This window comes from Mercenaria mercenaria, chromosome 7, assembly GCF_021730395.1.
Source record: "Mercenaria mercenaria strain notata chromosome 7, MADL_Memer_1, whole genome shotgun sequence".
NCBI classification, from domain to species: domain Eukaryota; kingdom Metazoa; phylum Mollusca; class Bivalvia; order Venerida; family Veneridae; genus Mercenaria; species Mercenaria mercenaria.
Window position 1 is genome coordinate 83,803,218 of NC_069367.1, and position 20,717 is coordinate 83,823,934.

Here is a 20,717-nt window from a genome sequence, read left to right on the forward strand (position 1 = left end):
GATTGCCTTGTTTGCACACGATTTTTTCTCCCGTTTATACATGAGCGGACCCAGTGAAAAAAGTAGTTTTTATGCAAGAATGTATACTTTAGCCATGGACTTTGGTATTTTTGTAAGAATAACTAGAAGGATGAAAAACAGATTTTTATATTAAGAGAAAATATGCATTTTACGATTTCTGTCAATGGAGGCTATTGCACCATGACTATACATAAGATAGCAAACATCTTTCCTTTTTAACTAATACATGTACATGTTTGTTGTAAGCAACATGGTTGAATTGACCAACAGATAATGTAAATTAGCCCACCCTCTCAGACCACCTCAAAATATTTCGATGTGTCTCTAGGTACATTGAAGATGCCATTGAGAAAATGTCGAAGAAACATAAAGAACATATTCTTGTGTACGACCCGCATCAAGGCAAGGACAACGAAAGACGCCTGACGGGACTCCACGATACGTCAAATTTCCACGTTTTTTCGGCTGGTGTCGAAAAACGAGGTGTTAGTATAAGAATTCCCCTTCATGTGGCGGAAGCTGGATGTGGTTATTTTGAAGACAGACGTCCTTCTTCCAATTGTGATCCGTACTCGGTAGCTGAGGTCATTGTACAGACAACATTATTAGAGTAACTTTCGACATTGTGTGATCGCGCCAGTCTTAAAGCAGTTTCTATTCTGCAAACTTCTTGAATAGCAGCTTACATACATTTTGTTACGAAATAGCTTTATTTGAATGTTTCTGTATCGGTGCAAGCAAGTTTCATTTTACATTTTACTGTGCTCCCGGATTCTGTACCAGTACTTACTTGTTCTCCACAAGTAACTGCCAACTTCTCCACATGGAACAAAGGTAGCACGGTGTTGTGGAGACCCCTTTCATATTGCACCTAATACAGAATTTTGGGGACCTCTTTCATTTTGCACTTAGCAACATATTGTGGGGATTTTTTTCAAATATTGCGCGTAGTATCGTTTTCTGGTAATCTTTTTCATATTGCATTTACCGTGTTGTAGGAAACCTTTTCATCTTGAACTAGTACTGTCTTGTTGGACATTTTTTCACATTTGCACCTAGTACCCTGTTGTGGAGACCCCTTTCATAAATTGTACGTTAACACTGTTTTGTAAAGGTGTTGCGCCTAGTAGCGTTTTTGTGGGGGTCTCTCATATTACTTTTAGCAAGGTGATGTGGAAACCTTTTACATATTTAATCAATAAATCTTTATTAAAATACTCCCGTTAATTTTTTAAACATCATATACCCAAGTTCATAAAAAAAATTATTTCAAAATTTTATTTTCAGCGGAAGCTGGGTTTGAAAACAATACATTTTTCTCTGTTTTTATTCCTAATCTTGAAGTGGTATCGGTGGTCCAAAGAGCCATGGCTTTTTTCCACACTGATCCATGTGTTTGCAGTCAACACACTGGTTTTTGTGCTCAGCGCCACACTGACAACTTTCATGGTTTTGACAACATGCGCAGTTGTACAGGGTGGTGTCATACATGCACGTGCAGTCTGCTAGAGCAAGGGTGTAACCATCTAATCCCATTTCCGGGGAAGGTTGAGCTGAAGCATACAAATATTGAGAAAGGTTAATGATATGCTTTTTTCATTTGATCACTTTGACAGGGGTATATTAAATGATTGAAAGAATATTTGATTCCATTTTCTATTTTGAAAATTTGTGCTTCAATAGCGACCATTTGCATCAATATGTACATATTTGTATCGAATGTTTACTTACGAGTTCCGCACGTAGTCATGTTTCCACAAACAGCGCACTGATGTTGATTTGGAGCTGGACATGGACATCCGCCCTCGTCGCAACACGCACAATTACTTTGTGTTTGGTCATGCCCACATTTACATCCGGTTTTCGATCTAGAATAAACAAAAGCATCTACGTCGACTTAATAAAAAGTCTAATGTGGTATACCGGTAAAAAACTGACTCAATGTGTAACAATTGTTTGTCGCATTAGTGTTAAGAAATAATATGCATTTAATATTCTGTTTCGGCAGTTTTAAGTAAGAAAACTGATCATTTTGACCAGTTCATATTTTCCTCGAACGTATTTGACTAGGAAAGGTGTAATATGATTGGTAAGTTCTTTCAAATATTGCACACCATATGTATAAAATTGTGCTTACAACACAATGCATTTTCTTAATTTAAAAAAATAACTGTCGGATCGATTTTCGCGTCAGACAGCAACAAAGTAAAAAGATAAGGAAGGTCAAGGCAGCAATCTAAAAGCAGAAAACTAGAAGGAACTCTCGGATATCTTTGATTCTTAGCAGAATTCGTCTCAAATGTTCCCACAAAATAATGTAATGTACTAGTTAAGGACATACTAATGAGTAAACTGGCATTTTTTCGTCACTTTTGTTTATATCTTACATAAATTCATCATACTTTCCTCTATCAGAAACAAAACTAAGTTAAAGGTTTAAATATAAAGGATTTATTTGCTGAATTTGCAGGATAAAGTGTGAACTTTTGACATGGGTTTACTATGAACGCCTTTCTGAAAAGACCAAGCAGGCTATAAATTTATTCATGGTATTTCTCGACCATCAGCTTATCATCTAATTATAATGAGGTTATCCAAGACTCTAGAAGGAACGTTAATGACGGTTATATTTCTGTAATGGAACCCATATTATAAGTTTGATAATTTTTTAAATATAACTTATTCTAATGTTAAAACACGCTTACGCTAGAATGACGTCACGTTAACGTGTTGTGACGTCAATGTTGTTCTTGCGACAAAGAAAGAGCGCTACAGTAACTATATTTTATCTACTTTTTTAGATTAAAGGCATATTAGAACCGAAATAATTTATAGCAAAACGGTGTTTTAACGCTATTTTTACACTCATGCGATAATAGTCAGGTCAAGTCAAAGTTTATTCGGCAAAAACATATATATATGTACATGTTCATCGCCAATTACAATTACAATGTCGCGGTACATGGCCTACACATATTACAGAAAAGTATGAGTCACAATACGCCGTACAAATAACGACCATCGTGTATAAATAGTGTTAAAACACTCTTGCTATAATTTATTATTTAATTCTGTTTTGCTGCCTCGGTAAAGAGGCCTAATTATTTGTAAATAAGTGTTAATTATGTTCAAACTGTCGACCTATCAAGGCATGGAATCAAAAAATGATTTAGTCTGGTTCTTTGACACAAAAAGAAAGGATCCAGGAGTAGTATAAGGATAGAAATTATATAATTAATTTTCGTTTTTTTAGAACATAAATTTACAACGTGGTGAAGGGTTTAAAGTGATTCGATTCCTTTATTTATGTAGGAAATTACAAAGAAATTGGCAGTTTGTTTCTTTGAATCTGTAAAAGTGTTTGTATCACAATTTTATAATAAAACATTCTTAAATTATACCACTTTGAATTCAATGGGGGAAGACATTGGAGGCTAAAAATAAATAATTTCTTAGTAACTCTTTTTTCTGACAATTTCGGGAAAAGTTTACTCTCTGGTAGGTTATCGGGCTCCCACACTGCACAATACTTTGAATAATTCGCAGTTAAATATGTTTAAAAACGATAAGTTGAGATTTATATATCATGTCATCTAAACAGATTGATGCATCAAATATCATTGGTACCGTGGCATAACTTAATTGTTCTCTTTTATTGTAGTATGCTACAGTGTATGCTTTTTCTTTGTAAATATGGTAGAAAACCGTGTTAAAGCAATACACTCCGTTGCAGTGTGTCCTTATAACTTGAAGAAACATTTCCTGAGATAATTCACACATTTTAATATTTCATCCGAGTTTTCTTTTTCATTATGCGACCGATAATGATTTTATTTTGTAAACAATCTTGAAATAGAACATACATTGTCCAAATGTCGAACCGTTCCAGGTCTATACCTCCAAGTGGTGCGGTGGGTAGTGAGTCTGGCTTTTGTACAATCGGCGAAGTGTCAGTGGCAACTATATAATGAAATATAGACAGTGTTTTTAAACTGGTATCTATATTATGTGATATTAATAAAATTGTATCATCGATATTTGTGTTATGGAATAAACTACACAAAATGTGACCTATGCGTCACTGGTAGTTGTATTATGTAAAACAGAAAATAGACGGGAAACATATCACAGCTGTCCGGATACGACAATATACTATTAGGTTATTTAACATTGTTCTGTACAATACGGAGATATATTTGGACGAGTACCCAGCTGAGAAAGTCGAGTCCAATATGGTTTTCTCAGCTGGTTACGCGTCCAAATATATCTCGTATTGTACTGTTCAGTGTTAAATAACCTTTTTATTCTATATCTTTTTTATTTTAGTTTAAATTAAAGATTATTCACTGAATATTGTATTTCTGCCTTCCTGATTTCAAGACGCATAATCAAACTCTGTACATAGAGCGCCTACTTTACCCGATTTACATTCAGAACACGTTTACGCGTTTCGGGCTTTACCGTATGTTAAAGGTGATTCTGCACGTTTTGATAAACCGGAAGCGATGGCGTAACGTCATTTATCCGGAAAACGTAGAATAAAGCCTGGATTCGGCGTACGGAAATGAAAATCATTTTATGAATTAATTACAACTTGCGAGTAAGTTTAACAAAATGGCACTGTTACTATATATATCTAAAGTCAAAATATGGTATTAAAACATATGACACGTTAAATAATTCAAAATAATGTCTTAAAATTAGCGTGAAATATTCGGTTCACTTTTAATCATGGTCGAATATCTGAAAAATAAGCACACGGACCTATACATTTTATTTTACCACATTATAGGCCATATGTTTATATACAATTGTGAGAAGTTCATCAAAATCTACATTGTAGAAAATTTTCTATTCACGAAAATGTTTTGAAAGTTATGATTTTCCTATACACTTACATTACGAAAAATTGCGTGAGGTCCAAATTTTTCAAATCAGTCTAGCAAAAACTTAAGCACACGACCCTATTCTTTTTTGCTGAATTTTCTAGGTATATTCTGAAGTTTTTTTATAATCAGAGTTTAATCAAATTCTGCATTATAGAAAACATTTCGATCCAGACGTGCAGAAATACCTTAACATGGGACTTCTTGAACCGTCCAAGTACGAAATAATACAGGTTTTTTTTGTACGCACGTGCGTCAAATAAGGTAATACCTTGTACGGTCACGTGTTGCAAATGGACGTTCACCATTTGGTAGATAAAATAGATATAGAATAATACACAATTAATTGATTCTGTATACGGTAATAAAGTTAACAATAGGTAGACTTTGTGTCACCGGTATCTGTTTCCATCAATATACTACAGAGTAAATGGACAGTGACTGTTGTTCAATACGGCAATATACTACACAATAAGTGGACAGTGTGTCATTTTTTCATGGTATTTTTTCCACCAATATACTACTTAATAGTGTAGCAAGCGTTTTGTATACTGTGATATACTTAACAATAGATAGACTTTGTGTCTACTGGCATTTGATATTGTTTGCTACATTTGTATCAAACGTACAAGTTTGTGCTTTTAATTTACCCTCTATTTAACGACTTCGGTCTATAAATGGTAGAAATTCGTTTACATTATACAGGTGAAACCAGAATTTTTGTATTTGAAAGTTTTCATACTTGTCCAAGACTCTTTATTCTTTGACGGGACACAAATCTGGTTCATACTTCCCGTCTTAAATTCTCCCGCGCGGCGACAATTTCCGTCAATCATACAAGCATGGTCCTAGAAATGAAAGCTTGTAATTGTAATATGATTATATAAATTTATATTCAAACAGTCAGATTAGGGTCACAGAACTTTATTTTAATATAATGCTACCCATTCTGTGGCGACCAATGAATACAGGCTATTTCCAACATAACCCTGCACATTGTCTAAAAACATGTGTCACGGTACGGACTGGGTCACGATAGGGGAGAAGATGTGTCAGGCAGTCTGTTAGCTCGGTCGGTAGAGCACTTGCCCTGTAAGCAAGGGGTTCGGGTTCGAGCCCCGGGGATTCGGGTTCGAGTCCCGGACTGACTGCATATTTTCCCACCCTGTGACACATATATAACTAGAACTTATTTTATATTAAGTTACCATAATTTTACAGGAAACACCAAGATCATCACATGTCATACAGGACGAGTCGATTTTGATGACCTTGACCTCATTGCTGTAAAACCTTCCATCATTAGAAATAGAAACGTTGTAGCCTATCACTGTGTGTCCTAAATAAAGAATAACGAAGTTTAGATTAGAAGCACAAACTTTAAACGGAAAAGTACCTTTTATATTTGCATTTTACATTTTTCAAAATCTGATGTCACAGGACTGCTCTGGAACATTAAACAAAAAATCACTGTTACACTACACAACTTCTTAGCCTTCAATAATTTCATACACTAGTAATCATGCTGATTGCCATTTTGTATTATTTTCACTTATTTGTCCGCTCTGTTGTTTTGCTTTATTTGGGTTTAACGCCGTTTTTCAACAGTATTATTAACAGTGGGCAGAAAAGATAACCATTCCTGGATTCTGTAACAGTACAAGCCTGTCATGAATCAGAGATGGAGGACAAATGATGTCAGACACTCTATCTTTTACCAAATCGCAGAGAATATACGCCTCGCTCGACGGTCGAACTAACGATCCTGCGATCCGTACGTAAATAAACACGCTCCCTCTTGAGCTAAGCAGGCGGGCTTCTGTCACCTCTCGCTTGGGGTGTCATTATGAGAAGTAACCCAGATCCTTTGCATAAGGCTGGTGGTTCTACCAAGTTGCCTGAACTAACGCCCAGGGAAGCACGTTGGGATTTTCCTCCCCAATTAAGGACAAGAACTTACAGAGGTGTAAAATAAATAAATATAGTGCAAAATAGACTGGCTGGAAACTTATTTTGACCAGTACGTATATCAACCAACTTGATAAACAATTAATTCGCAATCATACTGTTGTATAATTTTGCAAAAGCTATTTAGTTAGGCAATTATACACGTTATTGTAGACTTAACCTAGAAATGATAATAACGTGTTAATTCCTACATTAGATTACATCCGACCTTATACATGTTACTGTACAACTCATCAATACTGCATTTACCTCCTACAGAAGATTTCAATTGCAGTTTACAACCAACATTATGTTAATGTATAACTCACCTAGAAGTCAGTTATAATAATGTATTTACCTCCTACTGAAGATTTCATGTTAATGTACAACTCACCTTGAAGTCAGTTATAATATATCCATTGAAAAATTACGCACCTAGAAGTCAGTTACAATAACGTATTTACCTCCTACTGAAGATTTCATTGGCAGTTTACAAACATTATACATGTTACTGTACAACTCACCTAGAAGTCAGTTATAATATTGTATCTACCTCCTACTGAAGATTTCAGTGGCAGTTTACAACCAACATTATACATGTTACTGTATACATGTTACTGCATAACTCACCTAGAAGTATAATATTGTATTTACCTCCTACTGAAGATTTCAGTGGCAGTTTACAACCAACATTATACATGTTACTGTATACATGTTACTGCATAACTCACCTAGAAGTCAGTTATAATATTGTATTTACCTCCTACTAAAGGTTTCAGTGGCAGTTTACAATCAACATTATACATGTTACTGCATAACACACCCAGAAGTCAGTTATAATATTGTATTTACCTCCTACTGAAGATTTCAGTGGCAGTTTACAAAAATTATACATGTTAATGTACAACTCACCTAGAAGTCAGTCATAACACTGTAATTACCTCCTACTGAAGATTTCAGTGGCAGTTTACAACCAACATTATACATGTTACTGTATACATGTAACTGCATAACTCACCTAGAAGTCAGTTATAATATTATATTTACCTCCTACTGAAGATTTCAGTGGCAGTTTACAACCAACATTATACGTGTTACTGCATAACTCACCTAGAAGTCAGTTATAATATTGTATTTACCTCCTACTGAAGATTTCAGTGCCAGTTTACAATCAACATTATACATGTTACTGTATAACTCACCTAGAAGTCAGTTATAATATCGTATTTGCCTCCTACTGAAGATTTCAGTGGTAGTTTACAACCAACATTATACATGTTACTGTATACATGTTACTGCATAACTCACCTAGAAGTCAGTTATAATATTGTATTTACCCCCTTCTGAAGATTTCAGTGGCAGTTTAAAACCAACATTATATATGTTACTGCATAACTCACCTAGAAGTCAGTTATAATATTGTATTTACCTCCTACTGAAGATTTCAGTGGCAGTTTACAATCAACATTATACATGTTACTGTATAACTCACCTAGAAGTCAGTTATAATATTGTGTTTACCTCCTACTGAAGATTTCAGTGGCAGTTTACAAACATTATACATGTTACTGTATAACTCACCTAGAAGTCAGTTATAATATTGTATTTACCTCCTATTGAAGATTTCAGTGCCAGTTTACAACCAACATTATACATGTTACTGTATAACTCACCTAGAAGTATAATATTGTATTTACCTCCTACTGAAGATTTCAGTGGCAGTTTACAAACAGTATACATGTTACTGTATAACTCACCTAGAAGTCAGTTATAACACTGTAATTACCTCCTACTGAAGATTTCAGTGGCAGTTTACAACCGATATTATACATGTTACTGTATAACTCACCTAGAAGTCAGTTATAACTCTGTAATTACCTCCTACTGAAGATTTCAGTGGCAGTTTACAACCGATATTATACATGTTATTGTAAATCACACCAGTGGTATATTGATTCCCTGTTACAACAAATGCCGTGCCGTTGAACTACAAAAAGCAACAGCTATAAGCAATAAGATCAATATCTTTTTACAAAAAAGTAAACCAACAACAACAAAACAGAACTTTCATGTTTATATATGAAATAAAAGATTTCCCACGAGTGTTTTTTCATACTAAATTCATTAAACGATTTGAATAAAATAAGAAAATGCGAGACTGTGCCAAGCATTTTATCATTTTTGTACCTCAACGAGTTTAATAGATTCAATGTAGAAAAATTCTTCATGTAATCATGTAAGGAAGCCACCCAGCTTACGGACGGTCGGTGGTTCTACCCAGGGGACTGCTTAAGATTAAATAATATATGGAGAGGCAACTAGGTCACCTTCCACCATGAAAGCTGGAAAATTGCCGTATGACCTATAACTGTGTCGGTTAACATGACACCAAACAAAATAAATGAATCAAACAAATGAAATATTCTGTTCATCACCTATTAACATTTTTTCTGCAGAAGCATTAAGCTTTCGTCATTCTTAATCTGTAATAGACAATGTCATTGCGGCCAAAGAAACGCGGTCAATGCGGTCAAAGTCAATATGCTATTACATTTATGTTATATAAAATATGGCGATTGATCCCCATGAGGTCAAACGTGAGATTATGATTGTACGACTATTTTCCCTCAGTATCTCTTGTATTGCCTGAACAATCACACTCGTTAGAAGAAAGAATTTACAGGTTCATAATAGTTTCAGATAATACTTCTCTCTAAATACAAAATCGTATAATTGTATGCATATTACAATCCTACATCATTTTCGGAAGTCCGAAAGCATTCAAAAAAACTTTTTGCATTTATTAAATGAACGAATCGCATTTTTAGGTATCGAAAGAGTCAATGTTGACCTTTCATCTCAACTGCATTAGTTTGTATTGCTTTTAATACACAATGACATAGCTCGAAAAAAGTCCATAAAAATTCAAAGAATTTGTAGGAAAACAACATTCATTAAATCTAATGCTTTCACATTATATCTCAGTGAGTATTGTCGTTAGGCAGTTAAAAGGTACAAAGGCGGTTATTATATGGCTAAGTTATCTGGCACAAACCCTATATACGTGTGCATATATAAAGGCATTGACTTTATAATAAGAAATGTTTGCGACGGACAGTATTAATACAGATTAATTTAATATAAGGTATTACCAAAGAAGTATAAAATACATCAAAGAAGTATAAAATACACATAATGGCAACTAGCTTTAATCTCGTGTGATCTCGTGTCAGATCGTGAATCAGCGTTATCTTAGTAAAACCAAACATCGGCAAGCATGTACTTACAATTTGATGTGAAATAGTCTTAAGACACAAAGTACACGTTTCTTGCCATCAAAAGAAGCGTGGTCATACGGTGATAATTAATTTACCGATGAATAATTGCTTTCGCATACAAAATGGCGAGTGGAGAAAGTGTCACTTCCGGTAAACGAGATCTCATTCAGTTATTACGGGATGTTGGCGAGATTTGCTCTATATGCCTTTCAAGTTGCCAGTCTATTTATTTTTATAGCTCTTTGGTAGTACGGAACAATTTGTTTAGATATAAACTGATTGGCTGGAATGAGGCAGCTTCAGACTGGGGATTACAGTTTAACACTAACCTTCAATTCCATAACTTTACACGATAAGCGTGAATTGTTGAAGAAATTATCCCCTGCCATATAAGCGACCTCACATGGTCTCATAGTAACGTCACATAATACCGAGTCCTCGGCTACAGCGCTGTTGATACAATGAATATGACGTTGCACAACAAAATACAAGGGGCAGGACGTGAAGTGGTTGCACACTTGGTTCAAGCGAGCGAAATGGTTGCAAACTTACAAAATGGCGGATATTTTCTGAAATCATCGCGTGTTCCTTGTTTTTTTTATCAGGTAAGTGGGTTTCTATGGTATTTTGAACTCTATGGATATGTGCATGCATCAGTTCTAAGTCTACTTCACACTCGGTTTTGCGTTTCAGCGTTGTAGATTTCGAATTCTCGAAGTTATTGAAATTATAAAATGGTCATGTCCATGTTTTGAAATTTGATCTGCGTCGTTTCCTGCCGTTTTTAACATTCTAATGATCAAACTAGCCTGTTTTGGGGCACTTAAACAAGACAAAACAATTAATTGTGAAGAATTTTATAAACATTTGACTCTGCATGTTTTCGGGATAGTGCTATACCCAAATAAATTTTGTTCAAGCTAGTTTTTGTTGCAAACTTGTACTTCAAGTAATTTCTGTTGCAAACTTTTTCTAAAAAAAATAGTGTCCGACTCTCAGAGAACGTTTATTGTGCAACTGGTTGAACAGGCAAATCATAAATTTCCTCAAAGTTGCAGCAGATAGCGCAAAATTTCATAATTCTATTTCTAATCACGTATAACGACGTTTGGGCACAAAACAAAGACTTCTTTTTAGCTTTTTGTGATTTTGAAAGATCTGTGAAATAATATGGTTGATGTTTTGCTATGGTGTGCACTAGCCTTGTGTGTATCTTGCCCAAGAAATTACTTAATGCAAACCGTGTTATCTGACAAGTTCACGTCTCAATTCTTAGTCCCAATTCTAAGTTTCCATCTCCATTGAACTGTATTTATAATTGACAGAAAATTTGTTAAAGATATTTTACATAAAAGAAATATTATAATCGAACTATAATAGCAAACTTATGTTTTAAGTTCAATTGATCTGAAATCTACAGTATTGTATTTCCTTGTTCAATTTATTTTTCAGGCAAAAACGCAAGACTGAGACAGCGATGGGAATTCTCCTCTGGAATGTGGTATTTGCGAAAAATCCCGTCCACGGTTTGTGCTTCAACGCATTTGTCGTCACATGAAACAACAAACTACCAGGATACATAATTTGTTCACAGAAACTGTTTTTCGTAAAATATTAGTACATGTAGTTTTAATAGAAAAAAACAACACATTTATATACAACAGTGATGTAATAACATAATGACATAAATGCATACGTTATGTTTCATTTCTAGATTAAATGTACTAAAATATATCCCAGTCTTAAGTCTCGAACCGCCTCGATAGCCTAGTGGTAGAACGTCCGCTTCGAGTGCGGGAGGTCGTGGGTTCGCTCCCCGGCCGCGTCATACCAAAGACGTGAAAAATGGTACCAGTAGCTCCCTTGCTTGGCGCTCAGCATTAAAAGGGAAACTGGCCTCTTCTCTCATACCCTCATGGCGATGGTTTCCATCAGGAATGAGGTGTCGAGAATGATTAATGTAAGTTGTAGAACTTCCTTCACAATCGACCTAAAATAAATTCTGTATAAACTTAAGAAATGATTATGATGCAAACTGTTTTGAACTCATTAGAAGTTACAGTATTAACAAAACGCGATAACTGTGGCCTTTATTTACTAATACCGGATCAACCCATAACAATGAAATAGGGGATCGGGTGAACACATTATGTGACAAATATCTGGTCTAGTGGTTAACATGTATGATTTGTAAGCTTACGATACTGGTTGGAATACAGGACGAGCAACTTTTTTTTCTAGTTTTTCCAGCAAGTTTTTACCTGGAGAAGGAATACAGGTAAAACTATTTGTGTCATGATTTTCTCGTGCACATATTTCTCATGACACTGAGTACTTATTGTCATTTTTTAGAGGATCTCATATTACAAAAGACATTGACATGGAAATGTTTTAAAAAAAGAATAAAAGAAACAAAATAAATACTAAAGACGATATAAAAAGGACCTGAATAAAAAATAGAATAAGTAAAAATCGTTTAAAAAAGAAGGGCTCGAACCTACACCATACAAACATAAAAAGAATAGATGTCCGAGACTGTATCCGCTAGACTAGAAATCGTTTATGGTATAACGCACCCTATTTAGAGTTAAAATACTACAATATACAAATTAACACCACTTATCGGATAATACACCTGCTTTACCTGTTTTTGGTTTTTACCAAGTACCGTTAAAATAAAATTATCGCGATCCATTAATAGTTGTTTATCCACCTGCGCAATCTTGTGTCGATATAACATGTCAGATCATAATACGAAACAAGGCTATTGAGTGTTGGTGATAAGATACATGTAAAATACCCATTTGCGGACATGCGGCATAGTTCATATTTTGTTTCTTAAACATAAATCGTCGTCTTTGAAAATCTTATAGGTCATACTACTGTGTATCAAAACAACAAATAATTCGATACTAACACTAAAACACACGGACGGTGTACAATGAGAGTAAAACTGAGATAAAATGTTTAACTCATCTATGTTACAGTGTAAAATCTGCTGAAACATGAATGTAGTTTCCATCATTTTATCACGTGGTTAATTTTGTCGTTTAAAGTTTCTGATTGGAAAATTGAATGGTTTTGAACAGAAAGAAGAAGTACCACAAACAACTTCGGAAAAGGCAAAACCCAAGTCGCACGGTATCCAAAAAGATGTTATCTTGGACACAAGCAACTTTATTAAGGCAAAATTGAAAACAGTAGAGTTGGCATTTAAATTTGTGGTGGCAGTCAACAGAAAACATCATAATTATGTTTGTTCATTTTCAGAGAAGACGGATTTAATCGCAGCCGAACATTTTTTTGTTATAGTTTATCAATTTCAATCCACTGTATACAGCGTAACTGTTGCGCTGTATTTTAATTTGTGAGTTCGCTCAAAATATAGTCTTAGTGGACTCGTCAACTCTGTAATGTGACTTAACTGGTCGAACACCTCTTGATATATCATTCAATGTTCCATACTTTGGTACGCTTCCATTTTCTTCGGTTAAACTCGTGGTCTCTGCAATAAAAAGTAACACTGGTAATTTGTGTAATATATTGCAATGTAATGCAAAATTAACAATATATAATATAAATAATTGCACATTCAACATTATACACTGTTGCACTTGACGCTTTTGTTTTGTTTCTAACAATTAAAGTAAATTTTGCAAGTAACGGCATTTCAATGTTTGTCCTTGCCATTCATTTCTGAGGCAATACTTATATGTCTTCTGTATTATGGCACTACAATTAATTTACTTTTCATTACTGGTTGGTAACCAACATTGCTTGTGTGTACTATAATATTACCCAAAAATGTATCTGACTTTAGGTTGCTAAAATTGTTGGTTCAGAATAGGAATAGAAAAAAAGAATAGGCTTACAAAATTTTATAAATTGTCTTTGATACCAATAACACTTACCTAACTGTTATTTCTGATATACGTGTTTGTTCAACTAATGAAGAATCATGTTCATGCTCTCGGGTCATAATAGCATCTGATGTTTATAGCATCTAGACCTGAAAAGATCTGAAAGAAAACAACTGCATGTTAAAGTCGTTGTCTGTATAGTGTGTATAGATGGACAAGATCCAAAAGACAAAATGTACCTATAGATAATGTCTCCCAAAGTTTAATTTTATTTCTGCTTGCAGTCTAGACAGCTGAATCTATAAACAGGAAAGATGTTAAAATTATGTAGAAACACTAACCCTAATCCTACCAGGTTTCATGAAAACATGATATGGTTTTTTATCAACAGTTATATTAAAATATCAAAGAGCCATTTGATGCTATAAAAATGTACGACCCTAAACAGAAAAGAAATGTACACGAGTTGCACAATACGCATTCTCTGATAGTCGGACACTATTTTTTCAGAAAAAATGTTTGCAACAGAAATTGCTTGAAGTACAAGTTTGCAGCAAAAACTAGCTTGAACAAGATTTATTTGGGTATAGCACTATCCCGAAAACATGCAGAGCCAAACGATTATAGAATTCTTCACAATTAGTTGTTTTGTCTCGTTTAAGTGTCCTAAAACAGGCTAGTTTGATCATTAGAATGTTAAAAACGGCAGGAAACGACGCAATTCAAATATTAAAACATGAACATGACCATTTTATAACTTCAATAACTTCGAGAATTCGAAATCTACAACGCTGAAACGCAAAACCGGGTGTGACGTAGACATAGAACTGATGCATGCACATATCCATAGAGTTTAAAATACCATAGAAACCCACTTACCTGATAAAAAAACAAGGAACACGCGATGATTTCAGAAAATATCCGCCATTTTGTAAGTTTGCAACCATTTTGCTCGCTTGAACCAAGTGTGCAACCACTTCACGTCCTGCCCGTTGAAAATGTATCTAGTTGCTCATGTACACAGATCTATACGAATACACTGTGAAACATAGCGTACCCGGAAAACGTTGAGGATACCGCTTTGAAATGTTGACATCATGACCTTTAAAATAGTGAACTGAGTTGTGCACTCAGCATGTCGACTGGATGATGTTAGTAATTAATACTAGTTTTATGGAAATCATTAGATATGGAGCGGCCACAAATATCGAATTTTTGATCTCGAAATGTGTCCTTTACCTTGGGCCTAGTGACTCAGTCATGCACTCTGCACACGTCTTGATGAGGTAGAAACCTGATGCTAGTTGACGGACAGATATAGACGGACGGACATTAATTGACTCAAATATAGTCCCATATACTTCGGGGGCCGGGAGTGTGTGTGTGTGTGTGTGTGTGTGGTGGGGGGGGGGGGGGTGTGGGCGGGTGCAGTGCGGTTAATATTAGCAGACTTGGTTTGATTGTGTCTATTCATAGTAACAATGGAAATTGCAACACTCTATCACCGGCTGAAGCGGAATCTTATGATCCTGAGAGATTAAATATACTCCATGATTCCCCCCAGGACAAGAAAATATAACAACAGTGAGTCCAAACACAGGGAGACTGTACTTGATAGATGGTGACTTGCACGGTGAGAGTGTACTTGGTAGATGGTGACCTGCACGGTGAGAGTGTACTTGGTAGATGGTGACCTGCACGGTGAGAGTGTACTTGGTAGACGGTGACCTGCACGGTGAGTGTACTTGGTAGACGGTGACCTGCACGGAGAGTGTACTTGGTAGATGGTGACCTGCACGGTGAGAGTGTACTTGGTAGATGGTGACCTGCACGGTGAGAGTGTACTTGGTAGATGGTGACCTGCACGGTGAGAGTGTACTTGGTAGATGGTGACCTGCACGGTGAGAGTGTACTTGGTAGATGGTGACCTGCACGGAGAGTGTACTTGGTAGATGGTGACCTGCACGGTGAGAGTGTACTTGGTAGATGGTGACCTGCACGGAGAGTGTACTTGGTAGATGGTGACCTGCACGGTGAGTGTACTTGGTAGATGGTGACCTGCACGGTGAGTGTACTTGGTAGATGGTGTGACCTGCACGGTGAGTGTACTTGGTAGATGGTGTGACCTGCACGGTGAGTGTACTTGGTAGATGGTGACCTGCAACAGCTACTTGTAAAATATGCGTTTATAAGCCTTGCTAATTTGGAGACAATGTCCTTGCGTATCCGTTTGAACTTTTTCAATTTTGGGCCTAGAGGACCAAGCTTAAACAGTCATGATATGGGACCATTATGTACATTCAAAACTTACCCATAAGCCTCGCATTTTGAAATAGTTCCTTAAAAATAATGACAGTGCAGAACTAAACTGACCACTTTGATAGAATGCTGCACAGTAAGTTTCATAAAACATAAGAGCAACAGTTTGGAAGGAGAAGTGATCTGAATCTAAAAATTGACAACAGACGACAGAATCCCAATGAAAATTCTAAAACGTTTAGACCAATTCGTTTTAGTTCACAGGATCATCAAAGAATATTTTCACGGATTTATTTACTATCACAACAGCAGTATTTAAGTATCGCTTACCTCCAGGTACTCGAACTCAGTGTTGTTACATTTTCTGGGCCTTTGGGATCATACAATACATTCATTTTTACTATAATAAAATTTCGTTTAAGCCGGTCCTTTGGGAGTGAGAAGTGTTGCACATTTAATTACCTCTCATGAACAGACTCAATCAAGCCGAGTCTGCTATTACGTTGCTTGGTTGCGTTCTATGCTTCCAAAGAATCTTTTTACAATTCTTTTTTTTTTCTACTATTGCAAGGTAAATGTATATGTAAAGTTTGAGAAACCACCATAAAATATCTCTATTTTACCGGGAAACTTTGTATCATCTAAACCGTAGAGAAACAGTCATAAGCAATAGTTCTAAATACAATTTGAGAAACTCTTTGACATTTATAAAATTTAACCGTATTGTTTCATAGAACATGAACAGTAACTTTTAAATGTAATACCTCGCATAATAGTACAGATGTGATGGATCACGAGCATCAATTTCACAACTGTCCCCATAGTAGCCAAAGTCACAAAGACATGTTCCACTCTTGCAAGTCCCGTGTCCAGAACAGTCACCCGGACATAGTTCAGTGGTGATGAATGCTGGTGGTTTCCCATGGCTATCATACAATGTTACGTTCTTGAGTATTTGTGAACTACAAGATGTTACAGCAGCATCCAAAGCCATCCGAATGAACGATTTATCGTCAGAATACTGAAATAGTTATGCCATACCGGCATTGTTACAGAAATAAAGGGTAATTGCAAGTTTCCGTTAGCGAGTTGTCGGAGTATACAATATAAATATGGCGACTGATAAAATTATTTAAGTGAAATTTCATACGTATGCCAAATTTCAATATGAAATATACTTCCAGCAACATTCTAAATGCTGAAAAAAATTTATGAGACAAAATGTTAAGTAGTCAAGGTATATTATATAACGAAAACCTTTGACTGAATGTTTATAGCGGAATCTAGATATTTTGTTGATTTAGCTTAATACATTAGTGCTACGGGTGTTGTACTAGTTCCATCTTATACTAACTTACATATTTACCTGCAAATATCCTCATTCAGGGATAGAACTAGCGGTATGTATGTTTTTAACTTTTATATCTGTCTAATGAATCAGCCATGCAGGTTGGTATACATCCACATGTTTTTGATTCAAAATAGAGTTATTTCATTTTATTGAATATTTTTATTTCTCTATGTTCATAATATATATATATGTTCACAAAGAAATATTTTCATTTTCCACACACACATACACACATGTATACCTGAACAAAAACAACAGCAACATAAAAAGCATACACACATCCATACATATATGCATATGCACACACCCACACACGACTGTATTCACAAAAAATATGCATATGCAGATATCAGCAGATATAATAATAAAAAAAAAGAATTATAAAAAAAAGAAAAAAAGAAACATCTACCGCAACTCTTGAAGTGTTGTTTTTTTAATTTTCATTTAAATTGACCGCATAGGATAGGATTTCTATCCATTTCTGAAAATGTTTTTCTATTTTGTCGTGCTGCAATGCTATACAGCTTTCGATTTCAAGTATACTCCAAAGATAGTTTAGAAAGAAATTTAAGCTTGGTGTACATTTTCTTACTTTACAACTATAAATATAATATTTTGCTACTAGAAGAATAAAATTTTTCGCGTCTTTTTGTTTGTCTTTTTATGTGATTAAGAAAGAACCAGTAGAGCAATTAAGATCTAAATGGAAGTTTCGTTCATGAAAGTAACTTTTAAGCTCCCCTCCAGAATTTTTGTGCGCATGGACATTCCCAAAAATCAGTGTTCGATAGATTCAACATTCATTGATCAGAAGTCACATATATTCGATACGACCTTTTTTTTTTTGTTTTAGCATACTTCTATTTGTCGCGATTATTCTGTGCAGATATTTAAACTGAAAATTTCTATATTTACTATCTATACTTGATGTTAGTATATTTTTATATATTTCTTTCCATTTTAACTCTGCATTTGGTATGATGTTTTTTATTTATTTTCTGCCGTGTTCGGAGATATCTTACCATTTTTCATTTTGATGTTCATACAAGTATTTATTTGTTTTCTCTACATTCAATTTTTTTTTCAAAATGTCTTTGTTTGGTGTATCATTTCTAATATTGTCTGTTTTAATTATACTTTTTATTGCCTGTGGTATGCATCTAACTAAAGTCATATACTTAAGATAATCTCCACTTGGAATATTATATAACTCTTTGAAATTGTCAATGAATACATCTGATTAATTCTAATATCATATAAATGTTCTAGGTATAGAATTCCCCTTTCAAACCAATATTTATAAAAAAGGGTTTTGCTGTTCGATTTTACTTTGCAGTTATACCATATTATTTCCTTGTTTGGGTTTTTGCATTCGGGAATTAAGTTGACTTTATTCCATGATAAAATGATATCTCTTAGAAACGGACAATGTTTAAAATTTTCTTGTATATCCTTTTCATTTATTTGACACTCAAATATTAAGTTTCCACCAAGTTTTTCCAACTTAGATTATAGATTTTATAAAAAAGATTCATGTTCATTATTTATAAGTTTATTTACCCAACTAGCTTTTGTAGAGTATATAAATTTATTAAGGTCAATCATTTTTATGCCACCATTTAAGTAGTCTTTTTTCAATGTATCTCTTTTTATTTTGTCCGGATTTCCATCCCATATAAAGTCAAACATACATTTTTCTAAAGATGTTATTCTCTTCATATTTGGGGATGGTAAAACAGAAATATAGTATATCAATTTTGGGAGAGCAAAAGATTTAATAACTGTAACTTTACCAAGCAGGGTTAATTTTCTGTGTTGCCATTGCTTAAGACAAGTTTTAAATGAGTCAATTTGTGGTTCAAGATTTTTTTGATATGATAGGTTTGTGTTTGTGTAGAATGTTATTCCTAATGCTTTTGCGCTATCTGATGTCCAGTGAAAGTTTCGATTTTGACAGTATCTAACATCAGAGTTGCATAAAGAGCCTGCTTTTAGCACATGGCATTTGTTTTCGTTTAGTTTAAGTCCTGAAATTTTGCCAAAATCATCTAATACTGCTATTTGGGTTTTAAAAGACCTTTTTGACCCGTCTGTGACAAAAGTTGCGTCGTCTGCAAATAAAACGTTCTTGATTTTAGTTGTGTTATATCAATGCCTTTAAGATTTTTGTTTTTCCAAATACAGTTAGATAGCAATTCAATACAGACAATAAATAGGTAAGGAGAGAGTGGGCACCCTTGGCGAACGCCTCTTTTAATTTTAAAAAAGTCCGACATATGAATAGAGTTATTTGTATACATGACTTTGCTGCGTATGAAAAGCAACCATTTTCAGTGTTGGTCATTTTGATTCATAGAACCTGTTTTTCAGACGACTGAATTTCATACCGTAAACCAATTGTCAAATTGCAAAACTTCATTTTGTAAGTTTCTCCTGTTTCTATATATGACTACGTATGAATATGACATTCCGTGTTTGTCATTATGTTGACCACGTCTTACAACGAAATGTTGTAAATTTAACACTGAACATTATGTCCAAATTCTAAGCAATTAAACTGATATCAGTATTTGATGTTGCATTCTTTCATTATTGAATGATGTACTTTTTAAAAGCATGTCACATTATGCTATAATTATTATTTTACAATTTACTTGAGACTTGTATTATAGTTTCAAAATGTTTTATTCAGTGGATCTAGATTATATCATTTTATTAAGAACAGAAACTTATGGTCCTGAACTATGTACTAATATTTAGAATAATTCTAGACTCATATACGTGAACTACTTACAAATAATTAAGTACAAACCTTAAGGTCTTCTATACACATTTTGATATGGGGATCCGACGCAATACCATGTGCCTGGCACTGGTTAATTGTTGAGCTTTGATTAAATGCCATTTTACACGACTTCTCTGCATCCGCTCGTGTAATACCGCTTGATGTTGGAAAGTAGTTTCTCTTTACTTGACGACCTTCAGTAAAGCAGTTTACAGGTAAGACTTTTATGAAAATGCAAAATATAAACAACTTGTATTTGTAACACTCTTATTCAATTATATGAAAGTTACACAACATTCTTACAATTCTTATCATGTTAAAGCTACATAA

At 34.6% G+C, this 20,717-nt stretch overlaps 1 protein-coding gene across 1 annotated transcript in view; it reads right to left on the reverse strand.

Annotated features, from left to right (window-relative positions):
* Positions 1-1,285: 1,285 nt before the first annotated feature.
* The window catches only part of LOC123555193 (uncharacterized), a 42,397-nt gene continuing 22,965 nt past the window's right edge, over positions 1,286-20,717 (reverse strand). Inside the window, exons 16-24 of the mRNA XM_053548829.1 lie at positions 20,415-20,581; positions 17,016-17,272; positions 10,462-10,582; positions 8,733-8,841; positions 6,116-6,246; positions 5,650-5,755; positions 3,885-3,981; positions 1,753-1,889; positions 1,286-1,574 (exon numbers count right to left, since the gene is read on the reverse strand). Coding sequence (XP_053404804.1) covers positions 1,354-1,574; positions 1,753-1,889; positions 3,885-3,981; positions 5,650-5,755; positions 6,116-6,246; positions 8,733-8,841; positions 10,462-10,582; positions 17,016-17,272; positions 20,415-20,581 — 1,346 coding nt within the window. The 3' untranslated portion in view covers positions 1,286-1,353. The remainder of the gene's footprint in view (positions 1,575-1,752; positions 1,890-3,884; positions 3,982-5,649; positions 5,756-6,115; positions 6,247-8,732; positions 8,842-10,461; positions 10,583-17,015; positions 17,273-20,414; positions 20,582-20,717) is intronic.